Consider the following 27,909-nt stretch of genomic DNA (forward strand, 5'->3'; position numbering starts at 1 on the left):
TTTTTTATTATTAACATATAATGTACTATTTGTTTCAGGGGTACAGGTCTGTGATTCATCATTCTTACACAACACACAGTGCTCACCACAACACATACCCTCCCCAGTGTCCATCACCCAGCCACCCCATCCCTCCCACCCCCCGCACTCCAGCAACCCTCAGTTTATTTCCTGAGATTAGAAGTCTCTTATGGTTTGTTTGTCTCCCTCTCTGGTTTTGTCTTGTTTCATTTTTTCTCTCTTCCCCTATGATCCTCTGCCTTGTTTCTCAAATTCCTCATATCAGTGAGATCATGTGATACTTGTCTTTCTCTGATTGACTTATTTCGCTTCACATAATACCTTCTGGTTCCATCCACATCATTGCAAATGGCAAGATTTCATTTTTTTGATGGTTGTGTAATAGTCCATTGTATATATGAACCACATCTTCTTTATCTATTCATCTGTTGATGGACATCTAGGCTCTTTCCATAGTTTGGCTATTGTGGACATTGCTGCTATGAACGCTGGGGTGCAGGTGCCCCTTCGGATCACTACCTTTGTATCTTTGGGGTAATACCCAGTAGTGCAATTGCTGGGTTCAACTTTTTGAGGAACCTCCATACTGTTTTCCAGAGTGGCTGCACCAGCTTGCATTCCCACCAACAGTGTAGGAGGGTTCCCCTTTCTCCGCATCCCCGCCAACATCTGTCCATTCCTGTCTTGTTAATTTTAGTCATCCTGACTGGTGTGAGGTGGTATCTCATTGTGGTTTTGATTTGGATTTCCCTGATGCCAAGTGATGTTGAGCACTTTTTCATGTGTCTGTTGGCCATTTGGATGTCTTCTTTGGAGAAATGTCTGTTCATGTCTTCTGCCCTTTTCTTGTCTGGATTATTTGTTCTTTGGGTGTTGAGTTTGATAAGTTCTTTATAGATTTTTGGATACTAGTCCTTCATCTGGTAAGACATTTGCAAATATCTTCTCACGTTCTGGACATGCATTTTTAAAGCATATTTAAAAACACTTTACCCAGTACCTTATGTGTTCAGAGTGGGAAGGAATGTGTCTATCAGCTTTGTCAGCTAACATGACTGGAGTGAACTTTTATTTTCTTCTGTAACTTTATGGATGCACACATATCCTAGGGTCCAAATTCCTCTCGAATGAACTAATGATAATCCCGACATAGTCCCTGTAATGTCCAAAAGTGTTTCATATGCTCTGCCTCACTTGACCTGTAAGAGAACCCGGGGCATGGTAGAGCTGTTCTCACCCCAAACAGACGGGGCAACAGAGCCTGGAGATGTGGCTTCCCTGCGATCGATCCCCCAGCTGGAGCCCAGGAGCTGCCCCGTCCTCCCTGCTGCTTTCCATCTGGACTGAGACTCAGATACCTCTGCCTGTTTCCCCCGAACCATGACAACACAGCTGCAGATGAAAACATGCCTTTCTCAGATCCAGTCCGCCCTGGAATGGGGGGAAAGAATGAAAGGAATTCCCCTTTTGTGCCACATCCCAGAATAGGGCCACCAGGTAAACATTCTTTCCTAATAGAAATCTGTTGGGAAAACATTATTACCTTCCTGAACGCTAGTCAACTGCTGTTGCTAAAATCGGAGCATGATTCATGACCACTAAGTCCCTCTAAAAAGTGCCATTTCCAAGCAGCTGTTGGCCATGTGGAAGGAACGGCTGGCTTTGGAGATGTCTGCCTCTGGGGGAGGGCGGCTGTCAGGCTCGTCACGGTCACGGTCACAGGAGCCTGGTGGTGCTGACAGGAACCCTGGAACTGAGGGGTGGCCTCTCACCCTCACTCTCCAAGTTCAATCACTGTGAGAGAGTTTTTTCCTTACTGATAGATTCATTTGGTTCCATAAGCCATTATTTACTAAATTGTATTGTATTTAAAAAAAATTTTTTTAAGATGTATTTATTTGATAGAGAACGGGAGAGAGAGTGAGAGAAAGCACAAGCAGGGGGAGCAGCAGAGGGAGAGGGAGAAGCACACTCCCCACCGAGCAGGGAGCCCAATACGGGGCTTGATCTCAGGACCCCGGGATCATGACCTGAGCCGAAGGCAGACTCCCAACCAACTGAGCCACCCAGGCGCCCCTATTTACTAAATTTTAAATTAGGAGGACTGTTGTTATTACCCAACAGACCCCAAATTCCTAGACATTTCAATGTCAGAATCTCCTATCTAAACCCGTTTCCCAAGCGTGACATCCCTCCCTGTAATTAATATCACAGGCGTATGGCTCAGCTCCAAGCGTTCTTGGCCGTGTGGATGACATGACCCCTGGCTATTACCAATTGTGATTTACACACTGTTGCAGGGGAAGATGCTTCTAAAATAAAAGAGAATTTCTTTGAGGGCGAAATCTGTCTTAAGACCTGGCTTGGGGAAAAATTAAAATAGCGACCAACAGCTCAGTGCATCTCCTCTCCAAAATGCTCCCGAGGCCGTCGAGGCTGCTCCTGGGCATCTGGTGAGAGCCGCTCTCTAAGGCCGATGATTTAGGCTCCTTTCCTTGTGGTGGGTGTGGGGGGCAGCCATGCGCTATTTTTAAGATAAAATGACTATAACTTCACTTGCCGTTTCCAAACGGATTGGATTCTTTCACTCGTATTCTCCTCCCTTGCTGGTAACATGATGTAGATTTGAAATGACACAGAAGGAAATTCTTCCATGTCCACCAACTATAAAATTTCTGATGGTGGTCTTTCTTCAGCGGGAGGAGGAAGCCATCGTGCTCATGCCCCAGGCAAACCCCGACAAGAAGAGTCGCATTCCTGTCCTGCCGCCTTGGATGTCCGTGGGTGGTGGCCGCACAGCTGGGTGCTCTGAATCCTTCCATCCTGCTGGCGGCGTTTTGGACCAACCCCCGCCCAGGCATTCAGGGGCTGCCCCCGATGGCTGGCAAACGAGTGGGCGTTGAAGCAGACCCTAAATCATTCAGCAGAGAGGATTATGAACCCAGAGCCACTGTGTTGCCAGAGAGTTGAGGGACCATAAGTTATGGAATTACGTTTCACTCTGAGCAAACACACTGGAAACCCCACGCATCCCTGAGTGTTGGTTACCAGGTTGTTTCGAGAACATCAAGTTCTGCCATGACACCCCAGTGCCCTGGAAGGGGGAGTTCTTACACCGTCTCCCCTGTAAGTAAGTATGGTGGACATATCTTCTTTCGTCTGGTCAGCAACCCTTCCTTTGTAGAAATTTGGGGAAGGTCATGTGAAAAGCAGGGAGCCCCCACTTTGCATTCCCGGGGAGCAGCAATGCATCGTGAGCAGTGACGAAATAGCTCATCAGGTTCTTGTCCGTGGTCGCTGGGGAGCTCGTGCCCACTGAGGGAGAGGCAGGGAACCTCATCTGGAGGTTCTGAGTTAGGAACAGCTCCGTTCCCTCCACAGGTGATAGCCAATGAGACTTAGACCATCCTCCGTCGTAGAGAGGATGGGTATCCATTTTGAAGTTGTATTTACGGAAATAAGAGAGAATGTACACACAGGGTGGCCAGGAAAGGGAAGAAGGCCATCCAGAACTCTTGCTTGTTGTGCAGCCAACAGCCCTCCTTTAGTTCCCAGTCCTACTCCTCATGATTTGCTGGGATGCTTCTCACATCATCCAGCCCTACCTCTAGGGCTAGCTTATGACAAAGTTAGACCAGTTGGAACCTTCTCCCCTGGATCTTGAAGCTGTTGGGCATCACTCACCTCTCTCAGACACATCTGCGTCCTCCAGCTGCTGGTTTCTGCATCCGTGCTGAGGTGTTGGAATCCTCCGGAAGCCCTCTGAACCTGGAATGGAATCGTTCTGAGCTGTGTATTTTTTTTTTAAGATTTATTTATTTATTTGAGAGAGCGAGAATGAGAGAGAGAGAGAGAGTACATGAGATGGGGGAGGGTTAGAGGGAGAAGCAGGCTCCTCGCTGAGCAGGGAGCCCGATGCGTGACTCATCCAGGGACTCCAGGATCATGACCTAAGCTGAAGGCAGTCGCTCAACCAACTGAGCCACCCAGGCGCCCTTGAGCTGTGTATTTTGCCTCATCTCCCAGCCTTGCCCCAGGGGTGCAAGTGTTCTTGCCCCCTGCGGCAGCTGGCTGTGCAGAACACCCCTTCCCTGGATGATTCCCCCCCGCACCCCCAAATCCTTTCTCTCAAATCCTCATCTCCAGGTCTGCTCCCAGGAGAAATCTGATGGAGCCAGAGGGTGTGATGTTGGATCTCTCTATTGGACAGTCTGCAAATGCTAACCCACCCCATTTTATAGGCAAGGATACTGAGGCTGAGGAGGCAGGGATCACCCAGCTAGCAGACCGTGTCTGTAGGATGGAAATTAGAATTGACCCTGTGGCCCCCGGCTGGCTCAGGCAGTAGAGTATGAGACTCTTGATCTCGGGGTCATGAGTTTGAGCCCCATGTTGTAGGCAGAGTTTACTTAAAAAAAAAAAAAGTGTCCTGAGAATTCACCCTGCAACTCCGATCCCCCCCCACAAGACAAGGGTTTCTCAGGCTTAGCCCTAGAGACATTTTGGGCAGGATCACTCTTTCCTGTGAAGGGTTATCCTGTGTAAAGCAGACCATTTGTCAACCCCCCCCCTCCCCGGCCTCTATGCACTAGATACCAATAGCTCCCCGCCCTAGCTGTGACGAACTACAAAATCTCCAAATTGCCAAGGGTCCCTGGGAGGAGGGGCGGATTCCTCCATGGTGAGGACCACTGGCTAAGAAAGTTAGGTTCAGTTGGAAAAACGCTGTGAGAGATCAGAGGTCTACACCGTTGAAGAAAGGCAGAGAGACCGCACACTCACGGCCTGTTTATTGACCCTGTATAAACCTCTGGTCCAATCTCGTGTGTTCTGACTCCAAGTCTGGCCCATTTTCCATTACGCTGGCTCCCTGAGATCAATTGTTCCATTGTTCTGCTTGTTAGAAAGTTCTTTCCTATTGAGACTAAATGTGCTTCCCAGGCACTTACTTCATCCGTGTGTCCTCCCAAGCCATGCCCCAAGCCTAATCCCTCGTCAGGGGCTGACATTTCAACTATGTGACAGTCAGTCATGAGTCCCCTCCCCTATAGATTGGCACTGGCCGGGCGCCAGGTGCTGAAAACACACAGAGACGGCTGTTGGACTTGGAACTCAAACGTCTGGAATTTCCAGGGGCCTGGAGTCTATGTGTTTTAAAGCTTCCAGGTAATTCTGATGTAGCCAGTATTTAGGGACACATTCATATACATTGCAATCAGTTTTTAAAAGTTATTTATACAATTGTAATGATGACCATCTTTTTGCTACTGCTTATATCTAGGGATGCTTACATAGCAGTGCTGACCCCTGGTGGAAACCAGTTACCCAACTGACACCATCAGAGACCTGGACCACTTGGGGAGTAGGCAGCATTCGAATGACACGTTTGAGCAAGGCTCCAGGTCACCTCCCCTAATTTAAGGGAATGGGAAAGCAAACCTAATGGTCATGGGACCACAGCACATCCAGATGAAGATCCTAACTTAAAAGAAATGCACATAAAGAAAAAAAAAGTGACAGCAGCGAAGAGAGTACCAAGGTGGGGTGAAAAAATTAAAATAGGCTCTTGTATGCACTCAAGCTCAATCACTATTCGCTCAGCCCCTCATAAACACGAGTGATTGTTTAAGTCCCATTGCCAAGGTTTTAATTTACATGCCCTATATTCTATTTTAAGGGTTCCCAGGCTTCCCAAATGAACACATGATTTTCCTCCTTCTTTTTTAACTGCCTTTTTTTTTTTTTTCAATGAAGGAAATTGCAATGGCTTGCTTTTTTCTTGGAAGAGTTTTTCCTGGTTTCCTGTTCATTGTTGCCCCAGCTAAATACTCCTCATGCAACCTTAAGCCTTTAACTCACGTCCCTTCTAGTTAGATGTTCTCCTGTCTTCTCTTGGTAGAGTCCTGTGTTATTTCCGCCTGCTCGGAGCAGGGTCCAGGACGGTTCACAGCAGGCACGACTCCTCCCTTCAGCCACAGCAGTTTGGCTGATGAGCACAGAGAAAGTCTGCACGTCTGTACAAAACCCTGACCAGCCCAACCCCCACTTCTTTTTAAAGTGAAATATGTCTACATTTCAAACTCCATCACAGCAACCGGATACCATGGAGGAGAGCCTCTGTCTTGCTGGAGGCATTTTCTGGATCTTTTGAGGGTGATTCCATTTCACATTGCAAGGATTGCATGTGGGTATGTAGGAAAGAGAGAAAGAGAACACTGAGAATTGAGAGAGGGAGAGAGAATGGATATTCTAGCAAAGTAATGTGTCGAGTCCTGGTGGGTCATGCTACCCTAAATAACTTGGGCTTGCACTGGCTGGCTTTTGTTCATAAAATGCTAATCCTTTCAGGTGCAGATCTATATAAAACATTGGGGAGTCAAGGGTGCACAGAAATCTCACCTCTCTTCTGCTACGTAAGGTAATGTTTAAGCTAACAGTTTGAAATGATTTTGAGGGGACTAACAAGACATTGTTTGAAAAACTTCCGGAATCTTTATCGAATACTAACACGTGCCATATGGCATATGTGATGTTAGACTAACAGCATCAGGTAGAGAGCACCGTCATTGTTTTCTAGATTGCCTTCCAGTGCACACATGTCAGGGAAAAAGTTAATTTCTCATGTCAACTATGATGATGGGGGAGGGGGTCGTTTCCTTTCATAAGGAAAAGCACACCTGGTATTGGAAAACAATTCTTTGCTTGCAGGCAAAATGAGGAAATGTCTTAAATGTAATGCCCAGAGTCCCCTGGTGCTGGATGGAGTGTGGCTTGAGTGACCGCCCTCCTCGCTTCGCACAGAGCGGTTGCTGTTGTTGTACGTGCGATGCTTTGCATGGCTTACCTCTCCTAATTCCCACAACCACCATAGGAGGTCGTATCCCCATTATCTGCATCTTCGATAAGGAACGTGCATGGCGGAGCTAAGATTCAGTGGAGGCTTCCTCCCTGAAGACGCAGTGTGTTCTCATCAGCAACCAGGCTGCCCTCAGTTTAGGGGAATAATTAACTTCCTGGAGTTGGGGAAACTTGAAAGGAATGCAGGAGGAAGTATCTGCAAGAGAAAGAACTTCGGCGTGAAGCACAGACCCCCAGGGCACTCGGGCTGGTTTGGTGAGTTGGAGGAGTGGGACAAATATTTGGTTATTCAATTCTAGAGCCAATGAAAATGTTAAATTGCTTTCACAGAGATCTCATTTGTTTGCAATCCTGGTGCGCATTAACGTGAGGGACAAGCGACCTGCCCAGGTGTGCAGTGGAATGACATTTGCTTCAGGGGATGTGCTTTCTTGCATTTTGTCTGTTTGCTCACTGGAGTAAGCCAGTGCCCGAATGGCTCTTGGTCAGCTAGGCAGTGATGGTGTATGGCTGGCGAGTCTGGTTGCTATCCCCGGCTGGCTGGAACGATGGGATTGGGCAACTCGGAGACTTGGAGTGGTGGAGACTAACTCAGGGTGGTAAACAGCTTTTTGTAAAATAAATAAATAAACAAATAAAAGACTCGGAAACATCACTGTGGTAATTTCAGGGCAAAGTAGGCAACGGAACCCAAGGCTGAACAAGCCCACCCAAGGGGTACCTGCCGGGCGGTTAAGAGCGTAGATTCTGCAGCTGGACCTCCTGGGCTTGACTCCGCCTCTGCTCTTGGGCTGCTTTTCGAGCTCTCTGCGCCTGGATTGCTCGCATCTGAGAAGAGGCATAATAATAGCATCTACTTCATAGGAGCGATTGCTAGGACTAGATGAATCGATAGACGTAAAGCAGCAGAACAGGGTTTGGCCACGGTACACGCCCTGCGGTGATGTCCTGTGTTACTATTTTGATGCCGACCAGTGATCCCCACAGCCAGGTCTCCTTTTCTAAATCAGGTGGTTTTCTTCTCCGTACTTATCACTTTCACTCTCCTGTTTCCCACTGTGGCCCTGGGAAGTCAGCAGATACTATATTATCCCCTTTATGCTGATGAGGAAGTGGCGCGGGAGGGGATTATGTGAGTTGCCAGGTGCCCGGTCAGGCTCCTGGCTCAGTCCCCAGCACTTTCTACGATCTTGCAATAAAGTCTCAGAAGAGAAGGGAGCAGCCCTGTGTTTGGTCCAAATGCTGCCTTCTCATCCACGATATCATTAACCCCTCCATCCACATGGTGCCCCCGATGGTAGGATGTGCTGCTGGCTCAGAGTTTCTTCATTAAGGTTCATTTCCAAAAGCTATTAGAAAGACATTTTAGACCCCAGCCACATTGTGCCTGTCCTCCGGCGACACTTGCTCTGTTTTTGCATTTCTTGATGCAGAGAACAGGCGCGGTGATGGTTAATGGTCCCCCCTTCTCCTTTGCTTTGCAAAACTAGGAGGGCAGCTCCTTGGGTAGCTGCTTTGCTCACTGGGGGAAACGAAGCTGAAAAGCAGGGGTTCTTTTCGGCTCAGCAGATGCTAAGGCGATAAGCTGCACCTTTTAGAGCCTCCAGGAGGCTCAGCCAGCCTGGGCTGAGCTCGTGGGGCCTGTCTGGTTCTCTGCTCTCCAGTGGCTGCGGTTATGGACGTGTGTCTGAGCTCCGAGCTGCGGGAAGCACCGTGCACCCCAGATGGCTGCTTAGAGCCGGCGGCGGCGGCGGCGGGGTCTCTCCAGGAGGATGGCACCGGCGGACCCCCAGGAGGTAACCTCCTTCCTCACCGCCACACCGTGTCAGTTGCTTTCCTGGCCACGGCATTTCCCAGTTAACTTCAGTGACAAGAATTCCCATCCCCTTCTAATTCTAGATTGTTCCTATTAGTGAAGCTTAGTAGGAAAGTGCCTTTAGGCAAGCGTGAGCATAGCATTAAAAGTAACCTCTATTTTTTCATTATTTACTTATCTAAATTTGTCTTGTGCTGTGTATAAATCTCAAATGGTCATATTTTTATCACAAGAACTTTTTAAAAAGAAACAAAATCTTGATTCGTGTCTGCTTTTCGCCAACATGTTCTCCTGGCACAGCTGGGTCACACGTGGGTTGCATTTCTGGACAGGGACTCGGTAGTAATAAATAATAGACCTAACAGGTAATGTCAGAAAAGCCGAGGTATGGCATTTCAAACATTTATAATCATTTAACATGGTAAAATTATGTTCCAACTCAACTAGGACGGGATGCTATTTATTTTTACTAAACTAGTTTACGTAAAAAGGCAATTCTGCCTCTAAAATCTGATCTCTCTAAACTCTCAGACTAGCATCGATACAATAAATGAAAACATTTAGTGTGCAATAAGCATACATTTCTTTATCTTTGTCGAAATAGAAGGGTCTTATGGGAGAATATTTATGTGCCCGCGTTTCTTTACGATGTTGGTTGGGAAAACATATCTATCAGCTCGTTCGCCTGTGAAATGATGAGCTGTTCCAATTCAGCCCATTGACTTTTTCTACCGTCTTGAGAGAAAAATAGGTCCCCAGCTGGTGAGACATGGGAGGAAGGGAAGAAGGACCTGCCTGAGCCACAGTGGGGAGGGAAGTCTGCAGGGGCTGGCATGGGTCCTGGCTGGTCTGGCTGCCCCCAGTCACCTACCCCAGGGACGAAACCTCAGAGGAAAAGGGGGCAGCCCTGTATTGACTCCTTGCCCCAACCGGCCTGTACCAGCCCCTGAATTTCAGGGATTTTTTTTGAGGGTTATTGTTAAACATGGCCATTATTGAAATTGAGTTATGAAAACTTACCACTAAATAGATGATATAAAAGCCAAAGATATATTAAAAAACCAAGGTAATGAATACTCACAACGCATCATGACTTACTTTACTACATTTTGAGATTATCTTTATGAGTACCTATGCTCTTCAGCTTCCTGGTGTCTGTTGCCCTGCCTGGTGGAAAGCACCCGTCTCAGTGGGCAGCGCACGTCCTTTCCTGGGGACGTCTGCGGAGAGTGTGGGAGCATTCCCACCGTGGTGACCATCAAACCCTACAGATCAGTGCTTCCTCCCCTCGCCCCAAGCTGATGGTTGAACATGTCCCAGCACACCTTTTTATCATCTCTCCAACAGTTCCATCAGCCTCTCAGCTCGAGGGGAGAGGCTAGGGCCTCTTTGGTCATTCACAGAAAATGAGCTGGTGGTGTTGGATGTTAGGAGCTTCCCCTAAGTGGTGGGTGCAGGCCATGTCTCCCTCCCGCCCCTCCTGCCTCCCCACAGCCCCTACCAGGACGATGTTTCTCGCCTTGGTCACTATTTATTAGCAGGTTCCTGCAAGCTCAGTGAAGTCCCAGGTCTCTGGAAGCTCCCCTTGCAGGTCAGGGCACAGAATTCTCCCCCCCGGGGGGTGGAACTCAGGCTACGTCAGACCCGGGGGCGGGGGAGGGAGGGGGTGGGGAGGGGGCAAGAGTAGCACCCTGGAGAGCTGTGGACATCCCTCATGCTCCTTGACAACCCAGTCACTGTGCTCAAAGACCATTTCTCAATCTGCTGCACACGGACACTTTTTGGGTAAAATAGAACAAAAATTCATTTCTAGAAAAACACAGTGAAAATACATGCGAAGATAAAACCCAAGCCCTGTGTTTGGATAAGGGGACGTGGTCACGTTGCTGGAAACATTTCTAAGAGCTGACTCCCAATGCCTGAGCTCTTCCGTGAGCCCGTTCGGGTTTGCAGACTAGCAGTACGGACGGCTCTGGTGCGGGTGCTCGTCGGTGACCCCCGGCGTCGCCTGCCTCTGAGGGGCGCGCTCCCGAGTGGGTTTCTCCAAACGCCCTCCACCCTCCACCCTGGATTCGCGCCCCGCCCCCGCCCCCTCTAACGCCTCGAGGGGACGTTCCTGATTAGAGCACCCCCAAGGTTAGCGGCCCACTCGTTGCAGCTCTTTTCCGAAGCCCACATTCCACCTGCGGTTAGGAAGGTCCCGGGCGGATCTCGGGGAGCAGGGGCCGGTTTCACGCCGGCTCCCCGGCAGCTCCTCGCCGCTGATCCCCTCCCACCGCCGGTACCCGCCGCCTCTCTTGTGCGGGCGACCCCTAGTGCGAGTGCGCTCGGCGTCCCCACCCCTGACATTTCCCCACGCTGCTCGTGTTATCCTGGAGACTCAGCAGGATCGGCACAGTCTGTGCTTCTATGATGTCAGCCCCGGTCGGGTGCTCTTTCCTGCTCATTTTATATGACCTATGAGAGCGGCTCACGAGTTTAAAGGGTATTTAAAGCCGTTGTAACTTAATAGGCTGAGCTCATCTGGCCGCCTCCCCGGGCTGTGGAGCGAGCTCGTCTTTGGGTGACCGGTACCTTTTGAGGAGCAGCTGCAGGAAGGACTTAAGGAACATGCTCCAGCCAACATGCGGGGATGTTGCTTCGCCTCAAGTCCTAAAAATAGCCAGGTCCGTGTGTGCCTAGGTCCTCATCTTGCCGTTCTGCGGTAAGCTGGCTTTCTCCGGCCACCAGAACAGAGGCTGGGGAGAGAGCTGTCCTCGGCTACGTCGCGGAACGGACCCAGGGCATCGCCGGGCGCTTGGGCATCTCACGGAAACACCGCGGCTGAACTCCGCGTCCCCAGCGCCCCGTGTCACTCGGCGCTGTGCCAGCTCGCGGCGGTCACTGCTGGCGTCAGCCCCTCTGGGGGAAAACCGCCCGGTCCGCTCCCATTTACCAGTGGCCTAGTGTGTGCTTGTTCGGCAGCAACAACTCACGGAACCTATTTTATTTTCTGCCCCCACAGATTCTAACAAGATAGAACCGTCTCTGCATAGCCTCCAGAGATTTGTCCCTACAGATTACGCCAGCTACACGCAGGAGCATTACCTGTTTGCCGGCACAAAGATCGTCATCCAAGAATCCATAGAGAGCTATGGAGCGGTGGTGTGGCCCGGGGTGAGACAGCCATTACCCTCGGGATGTCGGGGCTGCTGGGGGCGACAGTTGCACCGTGGACAGGTCGCTGAGTGCGTTCACCTTCTGTGCTTCTGCAGGGGAGGACCATGTGTTGGCCCGGGGCCGGGGGTGCGCTTGGCTCCGCAAAAGCCCAGCATCTCTCCCAGAAGCATCATTTCCCTCTGTGCCATGTTTCCTGAAACATTATTTTTTACATCAGCTCAGCTTGAATATATCAGGAAGTAAGATGAAAAAATCATACGAATTTTGAGGAAAAAAACAATCGGAGCCGGGTGCTCGCTTCCCTTCCACGCCGTGGGTGTTCCCGCAAAAGCGGGTAGGAAGCCGCCCCCCTCTCCTCCCTGCAGCCCCCCATGCGAGGGGGGCATGGGAATGTGGGAGACGCTCTGAATTGCGAGCCAATCTGCTAGTTCCTGGCTGTTTGCTTCGCCTCCCCCACCTTCCCCCCCCCCCCCCCGCCCGCACTGGGGAGGTTGGGCGGTGTGAGCACTTGTGGAAGCTGCGTGTCACGCCGGCCACCTGGGATTACCAACGCGCCACTGTTTGCACCTGCCAGTTGGGGAGGTGGGGGCTCAAAAAGTCGACTCATTTGGGAGAGCTGTGCCACCGGCTTTGGGACATTGGCCCTCCGATGCCCGCTGGGTTGTTCTTTGAGAGGCCTGGGCTCCAAGCTGCTCTGTCGCTGGCGGGGAATGGCCTGGGGTTTGTCTTCCAATGCAGACCTGGGACTCAGAGGTGCCGCCACTCCTGGGGGGGTGGGGGGGGGCAGGCGCCTGCTCCAGGGACTGCAGCTGAGCATCAGGGGTGGAGATGCCATGGAGCTCCCTGGGGCGGGGGCCTGGGTACCAGTGGCAGGTGACGGGGGACAAGGAGGCTGGACAAGGGGAGGGGCAGACAAAGGGCTCCAGGCTCCTAGAGCTGCCCACCCCCATCCCCTAGCTAAGGAAGCTCAGTGTTTCCCCCCATGCATGTTAAGTATGATTTCCTTCGTAGGGAAATCCTCTTCTCTGGCTTAATAACAAGTTTGAAAACCACCAACCTGCTCCCCAGCTTCCTACTGTAATAAATTTGGCAAATGGACAACCATAAGCAGGGCTACCAGGAGATCAGGAATGGAAGAGTATTTGTCCGCAGGACCCTTTTATTCCAAGGCCTCAACCTTCCGCGCACCAAACCCTGGCTTCTCCTGGCACCCCCATTTCCCGAAAGCTGCCAAGGAAGGGTTTACATACGTGCGAAAACACGCTTCCTCGTGGGACTCCAAGGGCCGCTGTCGGTGAAGGAGCTCACTCTTGCGCGTTTGCTGACGGGGCTGGGAAGCTGGGGGTGGCGCAGTGCCGGGCTTCCTGAGAAAAGCTTGGTCGCCAGGCTGCTCACCCGCCAGGGCACTGAGGGACGCTTGGAAAACCCCTCAAAGCACGTCTCTTTGGTGGCTCTAGGTGACACTCTTCCTCACAGGGAAACCCCTGCCATCACAAGTCACTGTCCTTCCTCTTCATCCAGAAGCTCCCTCCCCAGCGCCAGAGCTCTTGGCAATGCGCCGTGCGTGGCCGTTTCACCCGCCGCCCCCCGCTGGACACTCGGGGGGCTGGACACTCCCCATCCTTCAGCGCCTGGGGCACCGCCGCGCCCCCAGCGTGTGCCCCGTTGACGCCGCTCGCCCGTCTGAGTCGGCGCACAGGCCCCTTCCCAGCCCAGCCTGCGTCCCCTGGAGAGGAGCCGTGACCGCACGTTCGTCCGGGCGTGTGGCCTCTTCACTATGAACACAGGGCGGGGCGGGGCGGGGCGGGGCGGGGGGCGACAGCAGCCCCTCCCCCAAAACGTGGCGTCCCATCAAGTTCTGAGCAGCCACAGGAAGAGAAGAGCTGAGAGTGCACACAGACTAGAGCTCGGTTTGCTTTGTCATCTCAGGATTCACGTCCTCGTGCCGAACCCTCCCGATCTCTCACATCCGCGGCGCTGCTGAGACCCCACTGGCATAAAGGCGAACGCCTCATCAGTCAGTGCAAATCCGATACCCTTGATCTCTCCGTGGAAAGGTCAGGAGAAGGTGGAGGCAGAAGCGAATGAAGGGAGAAGGAAAGGAACGTTTGAGCTTCTGTCTACAAAGTTATCCCAATTCATTCACATGCTTTTTAGCATCTCCTCGCCGCTCCGCAAAGTGTGGTCCACGGACCAGCAGCACCGCCCTCGCCCGGTGCCCTGCAGAAACGCAGTCTGGAGACCCCCACCCCCGACCGCCCCAGAGTGTGCGCCCCTTAGAAGCACGGTATTGACAGTCTGTTTCTTAGATGACCGCTTAAAAAAATAAACTGCCCAGCCGTCCAGGGGAGCAGACAAAGTTCTAACCCACCCGAACTTCGAGAAAGGAGTCAGGAGGGAAGTGGGGAAGACGTACAGCAATGCTCCTGAAGCAGGTGGCGGCCGGCGGGACCAAACCAGAGCAAGAGGTCGCTGGTTTCAGGCCTCCTTCCCGGACTTGTAAGAGCCGAGGGGACCTTCCTCTTCCCGGACACTGACCCAGAGTCTTCAGATAGAGGATAGAGGCGATTTAGCAAGTCTGTCTCCAGTTCCTCTGATGCGTGTCATACCTTTCATACTCCAGAGGTCCAAATAGGGCATTCAGTGCATATTTTGATTCTTCGGAGCCCCTCGATAAACTGCAACTATTAATAACATCTCTTGTAGTATTTCGCTTGGGGTAGGGAAGGGAGGTCGGGCCGCCACTGTTTTCCAATGTTCCAATGCTCGGGTGACGCCTGCCAATGTTTTTTAGGCTACGGCTTTGTGTCAGTATTTGGAGGAACATACAGAGGAACTGAATCTCCAAGATGCCAAGATACTTGAGATTGGTGCTGGACCAGGCCTTGTCTCCATTGTGGCCAGTATTTTAGGTTTGTCTGCTTATTCCTGACTTTGTTTCCAAAACACTTTGACAGCAATGATAGGGAGCGCTTTCTCTCTGGCCAGCTGTGACTCAGGTGCTTGGCCATGATTTCACTCACTGAATCTCCCAAAATATCATGAGCTAGGAATTAGTACTGTTGGCCCAGAAATAAGATAATCGCAGGTGAGAGAGAGGTTAGGGGACCTGCCTGGCCCACCGAGGACCGTGTGATGAAGCTGTAATTCTGGAGCTGTGACTCTCCTGTTGTAAACCGCTACGTTACGCTGTCTCCTGCTTTTCGTTGCGAATATTGTAACATTCTGAAGAAAAGTAAGTGAGTTAATCCAAGGTGGAGACAGGTTGATACACCAAATGCAGGTTGTGAGTTCCGGGCACTGAGCAAGAGGTGGGTACAGATGTGGCGTACTTCTGACTACACCGTTACAGAGCTTCTTCTATTAAATCCAGTCTGGAAATGGGGTGGTCCACTTTGTGAACTCTTGTCACTAGCTTTAAAACGCCTAATGATTAATTTAAAAATTTAGGTTGGAGGCAGGCAGTCGTACAAAATAGATCAAATCTTCAGATAAGAGTTTTAGAAGGAAAACATGATTTATTAAGCAGCTAATCTCCCAACACCACACAACTATTTCTTAAAAAATGATACCATTATTCTATTTCAGTGGTTCTCAACCAAAGGTGATTTTGCCCCATAAAGGACACTTGGCCACTTCTAGAGACATTTTTGATCGCCAGGAGCTGGGGGTGGAGTCCGGGGGTAGAGACCTGGGACGCTGTGAAACAGCGGACAGTGCACAGGGCAGAGCTCCCCATGGGAAATTATCCAGCGGGATTGGGTCAAGTATGTCCAGTCCACGCGCAAATGTGGACAAAGCTGAGAAGCCCAGTTCCATTTCTTGTGTCTCCCTGAGTGTCTATGTCCACTGTGGCTGCCTGCATGTTTCCAGGTAATTGTTACAATTTTTCTCTTTTATCTCTTAGGAGCTCAAGTCACAGCAACGGATTTGCCTGATGTCCTAGGAAACCTTCAATACAATCTTTTGAAGAACACAGTAAAACGTGCAGCATATCTGCCGGAAGTGAGAGAGCTGGTTTGGGGAGAGAGCCTGGAGCAACACTTCCCCAAGTCGACGTTTTATTACGACTACGTTCTGGCCTCGGACGTGGTCTACCACCACTACTTCCTGGACAAGCTGCTCACCACCATGGCGTACCTTTGTCAGCCAGGGACGGTGTTGCTTTGGGCAAACAAATTCAGGTTCAGCACCGATTACGAATTCTTAGATAAATTCAAGCAAGTTTTTGACACAACACTCTTGGCTGAATTTCCAGAGTCATCAGTCAAAATTTTCAAAGGAATACTAAAATGGGATTAAATTAAACAGAATGCCTTTCGAAACATTAGTGTCTTTTGAGCAGTGTTGGAAACTGTATTGTCAATAAAAGACTTGTGAGATTGAGAAGGTAGTGCATAAAAATGACTTGTATGCCTAGATAAACATAATTTAGTATTACAGCAGCTTTCTAAAATAACCTATTTAAGATTATCTGTTTAATCTAAATATCTACAAAGAGTAATATGAAAACTTAAAAGTAGCTGTGTTGGCTTCCAAAAAGTCTCAATTGTTTAACAAACTTTACGTGAATAAATTTGTAAACAAATGGATTTCCCCCTTGTTCTTTCTACTGCAAATCTGTCAATACTACACTTTGGTCACATGCTTTTTGAAACTGAGCTTGAAAGGGTCCTTCTTAGGGCGCCTGGGTGGCTCAGTTGGTTGGGCGACTGCCTTCAGCTCAGGTCATGATCCCGAAGTCCTGGGATCTAGTCCCACATCGGGCTCCCGGCTCGGCGGGGAGTCTGCTTCTCCCTCTGACCCTATCCCCTCTCATGCTGTTTCTCTCTCTCTCTCAAATAAATAAATAAAATCTTTAAAAAAAGAAAGGGTCCTTCTTAATTTTGAAGAATCTACTTATACAGATTTTAGCTGTAGCAAAAGAAGAGGCTACTGAGTGACAGTGTAAAACAGTAACATGGACTAAAAGTGAAAAATACGGGAATGGTACTAGAATAAGGAAATTGTCAAGGATGTTGTCTTAGGAACTTCCTAAGAGAATCCACTCTACGAATGCCCTGCTTCTGTGCCAATGAATTGCTGGGATCATTTCAAGTTAGATTTCTGGATTGTCTGTTTTCCCCCCACAAATTTATGATTAAAATTTCTAGAAAAGTAGAAAAGAATGGAATTTTTGTGTGTTCTGATAAAGGAAGGCTACAAAAATACCTAAAACATCATGATTATAAAATGTTAAAAAAGCAGGGCGGCCTGGGTGGCTCAGTCTTTAAGCATCCGCCTTTGGCTCAGGTCATGAGCCCAGGGCCCTGGGATGGAGTCCCGCATCGGGCTCCCTGCTCGGCGGGAAGCCTGCTTCTCTCTCTCCCACTCCCCCTGCTTGTGTTCCCTCTCTTGCTGTGTCTCTCTCTGTCAAATAAATAAATAAAATCTTTAAAAAAAAATGTTAAAAGCTTCTTCTCTAATAGGGGAGAACAATAAAAAATCCAGCTACCACCATTTCTCAGCATTATACTAGAGGCTTTAGCCAATGTGGGAAAGCAAGGGAATAAAACATGCACATTTAGAATGCAAGAAAAGGGCACTATTTGCGGATGATAACATTGTTTATGTAAGCCAGGGTCAGCAAACCTTTTCTGTAAAGGGCCAGCTAATAAGTATCTTCAGTCCACATACTGTTTCTACAGAATATGTGTATTATGTATATATTTACAGCCAATTACAAAAATTCAAGATCTACTCTTAGCTTGTTGACCCTGCAAAAAACAGGCTATGGATAATCTACAGTGGAATTACTGGAATTCCTGAGTTTAGCAAAGTTGCCAAATATCAATATTTTATATAAAGCTCAGTGATGTTACAGCATGGGACCTGACCCTTAAATCTCTTCTTAGACTTATAAGTAGATTTCTTTCACATTTCCAGGACAAAAGGATATGATGATCATATGCTTATTTCATTATGTTCTAAATGGATACAGGTCTGCCCTTTTAGAAAAGCCAGACTGATCACAATTCTAAAGACTTTGTCTTCAAACTTCTATAGGAAAATTTAAATATATTAAAAGTAGACGAATTGTACACCTTAAACATGCAGTTTATTGTGCAGCAACTATAATTCAATAATGCTGGTTAAATAAGTGGATGAAAGAATCATGACCTCCCCCCTCCCCAGCTGGCCGCCATGGATTTTCAATTCCTGGCAAATCTTGTTTTATCTGTACCTCCACCTACTTCTCCAATTCTGTATTAATTAGAAGGAAATAATAGATATCCGTTCTTCTGTAGATTTGGTTCATAAATACGATACACATAACCATAACTTTATCACCCTAAAAATATATTTTATGTAATATAAAATTTAAACTAAGTAATTTAGTATTATATATTTTGGAAAATCCAGGGTTCCAATTTCCATTTGTCTCCTAAATGCCATGACATTTATTTTTAGAGTTTGTCTGAACTGGGATCCAGATGAGGTCCACATTTGATTCACTGACTGGCTGGCATGTACCTGAAGTCTCTTTTGACCTGTAGCTTCTCCCTCCCTCTCGCTTTTTCCTCTGGCCATTTATCTGCTGAAGAATCTGAGTTGTCTGTCCGGTAGCATTTCTACCCGCTGCGTTATGTTGAACAGCATCATCAGAGTATCCTTCAAAATGTCCCTCCACCCTGTTCTTCCTGTAAATTGTACATTTTCATGACTCAGCTTTGGGACCACCCAGGCCAAGCGCAGCTTGGACCAAACTCCAGCCAAATTATACTCGTGAGTGAGAAGAAGTGGTTGTTAGAAGCCACCGAGTTTTGAGGTGGCTTGGTAGACACATCAGTGAGGCATATAGGTTAGTACCTTTTAAAATCACACATAAGATGAAGATTATAGAAGATATTTCCGGCTGCTTTATATTCGACTCACATTTTGGATAGGACTTGGCATAGTCAGGTCCTAGAGCTTTCACGTCATGACTGGAAATGCAGGCAGTCCCGGACATCTGTCCCTGATCCTGGAACTGTAATTATTCATGTTTGACCCTTGAGAGCACATGGCTTCATAAATTAGACACTGGCTTGTTGAGTTTTTGAAATCCTCTCATAAAAGCAGGGCTTCTAAGCGACACTAACAAGACCTTTGCAGGAGGCGTGCAGCGAGCCTGTTGCCACACAGTGCACAGCGTCTAGACCGTCTCTGCCTCTTGCCTGGCCCGCCGCCCGCCGTGCACTCCGGGAAGGCCGCTCCTGCGGGTGAGACACCCTGGGGCCTTCACCGGAGAGCAGTACTTACACCTCCCGCTTCTTTCCTAGCTTCCTCCTTCAGTTAGGACTAATGCCGTTTTTTCCTCTTATTAACCATGTTCAGACTAATAAAGTTCAGAGCTTATTCTTACTTTCTTATTCCTTAAGGAAGTCTCTGTTCAAGAGTTTTGAAGATTGAGGGAATGAAAAGGATCCCTCTTTTCCATCTCTATGCATGCTTCTCTGACTTAGATCCTACAGAGAAAGACAAAAACATACCTTTTAATGCTAGGCCACTGAGAGCACAGAGAATGAAATGCTGCAGAGGAAGACTCAAGTTAATTCAGATTCAATAAATTTTGAGTTGTAACAGACACACTGAATATACCGCCTGAATTTCTGGAATAGACCCATGGAGGTCTAGTGATGGGGCTCATCAGGGCCTGAGCCAGGACTAGAGAGCAGAGATCTGGGCTGGGATTCCAGCCATTCGGTCCAGACATCTCACTGTCAAGTGGGTAAGGAGGAGAGGGACCAAGTGGGAAGGAGGGGACCGGGCCGTGCTCTTCCAGGGTGATGACAAGTTATCCAAGGGAGGGGTGAGAAATCCCATGATGGCAAAGCTCCTACTGATGACAACTGGGGAGCTGTCACTGGAAAGGGGCCAGAGACCTGTGCTGAGCACATGCTCTGTACCATCTCTAATGTTTAAGAAGTACCTACCTCTTTCAGTTGTCTTCAGTGGACGTGGTACAAAAATTGGCTGCCATTACCTCAAACAGGAAAACTGTCCCTGGCTTTTTTTTAAGATTTTAGTTTATTTGAGAGAGAGAGCACACGCATAAGAGAGAGAACAGAGTCGGAGGGAGGGGCTGAGACAGAAGCAGGCTCCCCGCCCAGCAGGGAGCCGGAGATGTGGGCCTCCAACCCCGGAACCCGGGATCATGACCTGAGCTGAAGGCAGGCGCTTAAAAGACTGAGCCACCCAGGTGCCCCTGTCCCTGGCTTTTCTGAGTACTATTTTACATTCTACATTCACAGTAATGATTTTATTGAGGACACTTTCTTCTAGAGCTTATTCAGGTTCAGCTATCACCATGGAGGCAGTGTGATCAGGACAGAAAGCAGAGGCTGACAAGACAGCCACCAAGTCAGGGCCTCTCACCATTGGTTCCACAGATGGAGCTGATCTTTCTAGAAATCACAGTTCACAGCAGATTTTGCCAGTCTGTGGATGTATCTGCAACTCCCACAGCAAACTAACCAATCTTCATTTTAAAATTTTACATCTGTGGAAGACTTTAACCCCAATAGAAGAGGTAAGTTGGTAATTAGAGAAGTTTTTGTTACAACTGAGAACTTCCTAATGGCTTATAGAGCCTTAAAAAACAAAAAACAAAAAAACCCAAACTTGCCTGAAAATATTCATGCTTTACCGAATGTACTATTAAAAGCTCCATTATTTCACTACCTCCTTCTGAAAACACATAGCTCACTTGTTTGCTTTTCAGTACTGAAGAGAGGGAGGGCCAGGGGCCGCCGACTCATGACATCACATACAGCAGGCTGCCACTAACTGGCCTGCAGGGAGGGCCCAGCTGCTCCCTGTGCCTGGAGCTCCGCATTGTTCTTGAAAAGCGTATCCAAAATCCACCAGGGGCTGAATTCTTCTTCCACATTATAAAATATAGCACAAGGACCAAAACCTGAGAGAGAAAGTAAGAAATCAGGGAGCTCTGGATTGATGGTGTTTTTATATAAAAATAAGTCGTATTTGAAGGATCCTAGAATTAATTGTATCTTTACCTAACTCAGAAGATAGTCTTTCAAAATAAATGTACTACCAGAAAGTTTCTAACCTTAAATTTATATTAAAATTGGATGCTAAATTCATGTGCTTAAAAAAAAGTGTGATGTCCATGAAAATGGGGGACCCATTGTGTCAGTGAAAAAGCACTATTGTAAAGATTTGCTTTCTAAAGAGTAATGAGAAAACTGGCAAAAATTCTCAAAGGCAACTTTTTTCAGAAGTGTGGGAACTAACCAAAGGCCTGGAGCAAGCTGTGTGTTTTACTCAAGTAAGCTGGCCGAATCTCAGTAAGAACAGCATACTATGATGTTCCTAACTCTCCTGTTCCATCCCATCTCCAGCTCGACAAGTTACCTGGAAAACCAGCAGCCTGGGAATCACTGGAGGGAGCCCAACACGGGTGGGAGCTCTTCCCAAGCTTGTAGTGGTTGTTCCCTAGAAGACCGTCTTCATGAAGGCCATCTTCATTTTACTAGACTCAGCTCTCTCTCAGGCTGAGGGGTCTTTTCCTGAGGGGATGTTTGTCTAGATGATTACAGGCAATTGTGTAATTTTGTGGCTGCCTGAGATGGTGAACAGTTGGGGCTAATCCAAAGGCTTAAAAGGAAAAGCTGGGAAATGAGATGTTCACAGGGGCTTTGAAACCTGGTATCCAGAAGGCCATGCACATCCTAGGGCTGCACACATCCTCATGAAGAACCTGAGAAGGACCCAAGCTTTCACCTCTGGCTGCCCCTGGGGATCTATGCAAGCAGGCAGCACTCACTAGGAATGGCAAAACCTGCGTTATAAAACGGATTCTATAAAATAATCAACCAGTCAGTCACCCTACCCTTTCTGTGCCTCTCAATTTCTCCACTGGATGAACATGTATACATGGGAACCTGTATGACTGAGGATAAAAGTACGTGTTTGTGAGAGAATATACATGTGGTTGTTCGTGGACGGACTTTAAATTCTAGATGGCTCAGAAATTGTTTGCATGCATATTTGTATTTTTTCATAAAGGCTCTTGTTTTTATCATATAAAGGGGTCAACTAACCCAGAAAACAGTTATGAGAGACTAGGTAAGATTAACTGGGAGGTCTTTTATAATAGCAAATTCTAAAGGAACGAGATTTGGAAACCACACACACACACACAAACACGTCTGCTGTCAGTGAGTAGAGGCTTTTCAATATTATCTATGTGTGTCTTTTTATTTTATGGAGGAAGGATGAGAGAAGCAAGTATAGTAGCCAGAAAGATAAAAATAATAAAAAGCCAAAAACATACACAAAAGTTAATCACGTAAGAATTGGCAATATATTCAAATAACTGCAAGCCTATAGGAAATATAAATTACTTCACGTTGAATTTTTTGTCTATTGATTTAATATATTATTTCTGTACTAACCCCAAACCTTATTTATGAAAAATTAAGACCAACTTTAAGAAGCTTCAATATTCACTTTTATTATTTATAAAAAAAATTAAGGTATCAGAATGCATATGGTATATACTGTGATCTTGGTTTTGCACATTTATTCACGTGTTTTACATTATTTCAACTTTAATGAACATACCATATGTGTATCTTTTACAATACCTGATAAAGATTTAGCTGTCTGGCACTTATACATGTATTATTAGTTCATTCTGATGCTCTGCATGTCAAGAGGATGTTAAAAATGATTGACCTGAAATAACGCCAAGATGAAGATCTAGATTTAGTGAAGCAGTTACGCTCCAGCAATTGCCACACATTTATTTGTGCCCGTTTTATTTTTTCCCCTTAATTGAGTGTAAACTTTTGCAAAAAGAAGAAATCTGGAAATGAAGTTGTGTTACTTTTTAGTCCAATAAATAATTTTAGCTACGCTTAATGTAGCTTTTTAAGGCCTTCATACAATTGAAAAAATTAAAGTTGAGCATGTTAAAACCCTGTTCATTTATAAAATAAAAAATAGAATTTTACAGGTTTGCAGTTAAAAGTCACTGTTCAAAACCGATCATGCATGTAATAGCTGCAACCCAACTGACAGTCCTCGGTGCTGGCAGTCAGGGCACAGCCCGCTGCCAGCAATGTGAGGCATTAAAAAAACACCATGATGTCAGAGGTCTAGGTTTACATGTATTAAGCCACACGCCAGCAAATTCTCTGATAAATACACATCATTTTAATAATCAGTATTTGATAGCGGATGAAAACATGCATTAGACTAAAAATGCCACAAATTTGTTTTTATATCCATTCACTATAAAACTTTCTTTTTTAAAATTTAAAGTCTTGGTTCCTATTTTAGAATACACAATAATCAGGAGGATACATGATGGGGAGCCAGTTTTCAGTAAAAGATGCACAATGGGTCCATCCAAGTAACTTCATCAGCTATAACAAAACACAAAAACATATTATTAAAGAACAGATTTTCTAAGCCCAATATTCAGGGTAAATTCTGTATTTAATAATAATGAAGGGTAGCATGCAGAACTTTCCTTCCCTCCAACCCACCCACCAACCACCCTTCCTACTAACTGATCTTCCTTACCATCAACTAACCTACCCACTTTCCTACCAACCAACCTCTACAGGCGATAATGACCATCCCGGCCAACCTTCCTTCCTTCCTGTCTTTCTACTAACCTTTCTGTCTTCCTTTCTTTCTTCATTCCGACTTACTTGCTCCCTTCCTTCCTACCAAACCAGTTGCCTATCTTTCTTAGTCTGACTGTAAGCCAAACACTGTTCTAGACATCGGGAAAACAGCACTGAATAAACTCACTTCCCACTTGCAGGAAAGTTGTGTTTGGAGTTTGGAGAACCAAAGAATAAATAAGCAAATCAATGAACAGATGAATAAATGAGTACGTACTTAAGCTGCATATATCAAGTATACAACAAAAATAAAACCTGATGAGATAACAGAGTGACTGGAAAATGAGATGGTCAAGAATGGGATCTCCGAGGAGGTGACATTTATGGGGAAATCTGAAGAAGAAACCTACTCTGAAAACCTGGGGAAGAGCTTTCCATACAGCTGAACTAGTTAGGTCCCCTGGCGGGAAGGGGCGGGAAGGGGCGGGAAGGGGCGGGAAGGGGCGTGGTCGCTGTTTCAGCCAAAAGCAGAGCCAATCCGGGAAGTGTGACAAGGGATGCGGCTGGGAAGGAAGGCAGGAACCAGATCACCTGGGGCCTTATGGGCCACAGGAAGGAGTCAGGATTTTATCCTAAATGTGATGGGGCTTCACCAAGAGGTGTCTAAAGCTATCTTTTCCAGCGGTGGTGTGGAGAACAGACAGTACGGGAGCAGAGTGGAGGGGACACAAGTTACAAATCCCCTGACGTGAACATGCAGGCCAGTCGCTGGCTTTACCGATGCGGGAGCTCACAGATCATAGTCGACGTGGATGAGAATCACACTATACACATTAACGATTCGTTCCATAAAGAGTTCTCTTAACCTATTCAAAGATCTGAAGATGCTAATTTAAAATGTCTTACAATTTGGACTGACCAGTAAAGGTACACAGAAAAGGTCTAAGAGGGAAGATAACCTACAGTTTACTCTAATTATAAAAAATTTCCCCAGGAACTTACTGATTAGTTTTATATCCAAAGACTACCTTAAATATAGAGACCAGACCTTGGCCACATTTGGCATGACCAAGCTGCCCACCCAACCTCATACGCCCTTTAGGCACAAACCACCTGTGCGTGTCCAGAGACAAGATGAGGCTACGACAACTTCTGAGAAGTTCATTAATTTTTACACTTGACAATTAACTTGTACAGGAGTTTTAAAAATTTAATAATAAGTTTAAAAAAGGTAAAAAGCTTACTGGCTGTCTCTCATGCTTTTTTTTTTTTTTTAATTTATTTATTTGAGAGAGAGAATGAGAGAGCACATGAGAGGGGGGAGGGTCAGAGGGAGAGCCAGGCTCCCCGCCGAGCAGGGAGCCCAATGCGGGACTCGATCCCGGGACTCCAGGATCACGACCTGAGCCGAAGGCAGTCGCTTATCCGACTGAGCCACCCAGGCGCCCCTCATGCTTTTATTTTATAGTTCACATTGCATGAATGAGAGCAGCAATCAGTCATGATAAAGTCAGTATCGCTAAATCACTACAATAAGGCTTTTAGCTATCTGATCACTATGTGATACTGAGGTGACACTTAACAGTGACAATTTAATACCACTTACTTGAATACAATTTTTCCAGTTTTCTTTTGTTGGTTTTTCTTCCACAAGTTTAGTTGCAAATTTAAGGCCTCTCCCATACAATTTATGTACTAATGCATGCTTGTATGCAAATGTTAAAACCTATAATGTAAAACAAGATAAGGCTTATCTGTGAAATATTTACATTTTATGGCTTATAGCTTTAATAATGAAAAAATTAAGGTCTTAACAGAAGTGTAGCTTTTAAAATGAACATTTTATACCAAGCAAATTTCAAAGATGTCTTAAAACAAAAGTTGAATATTCCACAAAAAAACTTATTTGGGGGTAAAAAATTAAACTGGGATAAATCACTAGCTCTTGGAATCTACATCAAAACACCTCTTCATGCAAAGGGGAGCTAACATAAATGATCACAAAAATGCAAATAAGGATAGCAGTACAAAACTATAAAGAGTCATTATAAATTACCAAAACTGTAAAAGGGGATGAAGTAAAAAAAATAAAAATAAAAAACTATATTGTATAAACGTAGTCTTACTTTCAATTAATTCCTTTTGTGTAAGTTTGTACCTTCAATTAGTGCATCTGTCAATTATACTTGTAAGCACTTATTCATATTTTTGGTCTCCACTTTTAGAACGTAGAGGATGACCTCAAAGAAAGGAATCCTATCACGTTTATTTGTATTCTGGAGCCAAGCAAAGTGTAAACGGACAGGTAATACAACGCAGGGCCCCTAGTTCGGTGCCGGTGTCACGGCAGACGGGGCTGCTGCGCGGTCCAGCGCTTACCCCGCCCCCGGCCCTCATTCCTGTGTTTCGCGCAGCAAGCCCAGCACTAGGCGAGCAGCAAACACACCCCAGTCGTGTGTTAGTAACGACAGCAAATACTGCTCAGGTCAGTCCCTGTACTTAAGCCTCATTCACCAGAAACTGTGAGATGTCACTCTCCTCATTCATCAGGGAAGAAACGGAGGCATCAGAATTCAGTCACTTGCCCAGGGTCATACAGATAAAAATGGCAGAAGGGGGATTCGAACTCCAGGGTCTGATTCCAGATCCAAATTCTCACCCTCTGGTGCCACACTGACTCCTTCAGCTTCCTGACTCTAACTCCCTTCCTTCAGCATGAGCACAACTGCACTGTGGTGGGAAAACCTCAAGCATTTAGGAAACTTTTCCTCCTTTCTCATAGGTCTTCACTACAAATTATCGTAGTTTATCTAGAAAACAAGCATCTGTCCAGTAAAACAAAACTAATGGCTTGTACTGGGTTAGGAGAATTCTACTGATTTCATTTACTTTATTTTTATCTTCAGAAGAAAGGAAGATTGACAAAAACTTGTAATTATATAATCCCTACTGTACGAATTATAGTAGAGAGCTACGAGATTTAACATGTTTTTATAGCCCAAATCCAAAAAGTTCGTCAATGTTACTTTTTCTTAACTGGGTCTTAAAACTGATGAGCTATAAATCCAGTTGATAATTATTTAAAAGTCAAAGAGCTTTGAGAAAAATAACATCTAAAGTAAACAGAATGCCCACCCCCCCCCCCCCCCCCCGACAAATCAGTACATAAACAGATACGGGAAGGCATGAACACAATTTCTAGATGTTCTTAATTCTAGCTTCATACATAACTGGCTTAACCAAAAGGCACATTCTCAAACTGTTTTCCAAATTAGTTTGGCTAAAGAGCCACTGTGCAGATAGAGAAAATAATAGTAAAATGGTTCTAAAACAGGTAAGACAAAGGAGGTCTCACTAAACACAATGTCTTCTTCAGAGCCCAGCTTAGCCACACTCCATATATTTTCTTCCTCTTCTGGCCAGGGAGCTGGGAAACAGTAAAGAGTAGGCAATGGGGCACAAGGGAGGTTTGTGAGGTAACCCCCAAGAACTGTGCCAGAGCAAGAAGCACAAAGATTACCTTATTGTCAAAAAGATCAGTCCATTTTGTAGTTTCCCAAAAAGTTTCCATCACAGAATCCAGAGTGTTTTCTCTTTCCTCCTCTCTTCCTTCGGTGTCGCTTGAGACAGCCCCGTCTTGATCTTGGGCGTGAAGAAGATGGTCGGCCAGGGCACAGCCTTTTCTACAAAGGGCATCCACGAGGGTAGATTTCTGTTTGTCCATATCACTGTGCGCCAAATCAAAAACAATGCACAGATCAGTAAAATTCCTTAAAAAGTACAGACTTGTCTGAAACTAATAAGCTCATGCATTCTTTGCGTCAGATTTACAATGCAGAAATATTATTATACATCAAATAAGAGTCCTTATTTTTAATAAACATCAAAGAAGCCACTACATTGTACATACGGATTAAATGAGTTAGGAGAGCTGTCTTCGGTTGAAACAGAATACCATAAAGCAAAAGAAGTGAAAGGCTGTTCAGCTCTAAATTCCGCCAGCTTACATCAGAACAGCATCTTTTAGGTATTTAGATTTCTTGTAAATAGCAATCATCACACATTTATGCACCGAAGTACAGAAGTTCTTTCAGGGCTGAACCTAACTTTCATTTATAAATCGAGCACACCCTGTAAAATGCTTCCTCTATGCCAGCAAACTGCTTTAGCACTTTCACATATTAACTCATTTACAGTCAAAACAATTCTGTAAGTAAGATACTATTAATTACCCCCATTTTGCAAAGGAGGAAACTGAGGCACATAGAGATTTGTTCAAGGTCCAACGGTTAGGAAGTAACAGATCCAGGACTTGAAGCTACTTAGGTCTGCTTCTAGAATCCCTGCTCTTAATCACTACGGTAAAATTGCCTTGCTGTATAGGGCAGGCATCTGGGTTGTTCTGATGTATTCCAAGTGCCCAGACAATGCCTG

The 27,909-nt window shown here is 46.4% G+C and overlaps 2 protein-coding genes across 11 annotated transcripts in view; one reads left to right on the forward strand and one right to left on the reverse strand.

The window, feature by feature from the left end:
• Positions 1-6,024: 6,024 nt before the first annotated feature.
• On the forward strand, positions 6,025-16,183 carry METTL21C (methyltransferase like 21C). Of its 3 annotated transcripts, XM_035003079.1 has the most exons (6): positions 6,392-6,439; positions 6,893-7,134; positions 8,544-8,675; positions 11,700-11,851; positions 14,649-14,766; positions 15,762-16,183. In XM_035003079.1, the coding sequence occupies exons 2-6, from the start codon at positions 6,936-6,938 to the stop codon at positions 16,154-16,156; spliced, it is 996 nt and encodes a 331-aa protein (XP_034858970.1). In that variant the 5' UTR covers positions 6,392-6,439; positions 6,893-6,935; the 3' UTR covers positions 16,157-16,183. The 3 variants fall into 3 exon arrangements, with proteins under 3 accessions (XP_034858971.1, XP_034858970.1, XP_034858972.1); XM_035003080.1 differs by lacking the exon at positions 6,893-7,134 and having other exon boundaries at positions 6,025-6,439; XM_035003081.1 differs by lacking the exons at positions 6,392-6,439; positions 6,893-7,134 and adding an exon at positions 7,214-7,269.
• A 6,148-nt stretch (positions 16,184-22,331) lies between these two features.
• The window catches only part of TPP2 (tripeptidyl peptidase 2), a 70,050-nt gene continuing 64,472 nt past the window's right edge, over positions 22,332-27,909 (reverse strand). For 4 of the 8 annotated variants that reach the window (XR_004678857.1, XR_004678855.1, XM_035003086.1 and 1 more), the window contains 3 exons: positions 26,996-27,203; positions 25,082-25,201; positions 22,744-23,268 (listed from right to left, as the gene is read on the reverse strand). Coding sequence is in view for 5 of the 8 variants with exons in the window: in XM_035003086.1 (XP_034858977.1) it covers positions 23,179-23,268; positions 25,082-25,201; positions 26,996-27,203 (418 nt within the window). In the remaining 3 variants the exon portion in view is untranslated. Of the gene's footprint in view, positions 23,269-25,081; positions 25,202-26,830; positions 26,903-26,995; positions 27,254-27,909 lie in introns of all 8 variants that reach the window. The other 4 variants (XR_004678856.1, XM_035003082.1, XM_035003083.1 and 1 more) reach the window with 2 other exon arrangements.

The sequence above is a fragment of the Mirounga leonina genome, unplaced genomic scaffold, assembly GCF_011800145.1.
Source record: "Mirounga leonina isolate KUSES-001 unplaced genomic scaffold, KU_Mleo_1.0 Mir_127, whole genome shotgun sequence".
Lineage (NCBI taxonomy): Eukaryota > Metazoa > Chordata > Mammalia > Carnivora > Phocidae > Mirounga > Mirounga leonina.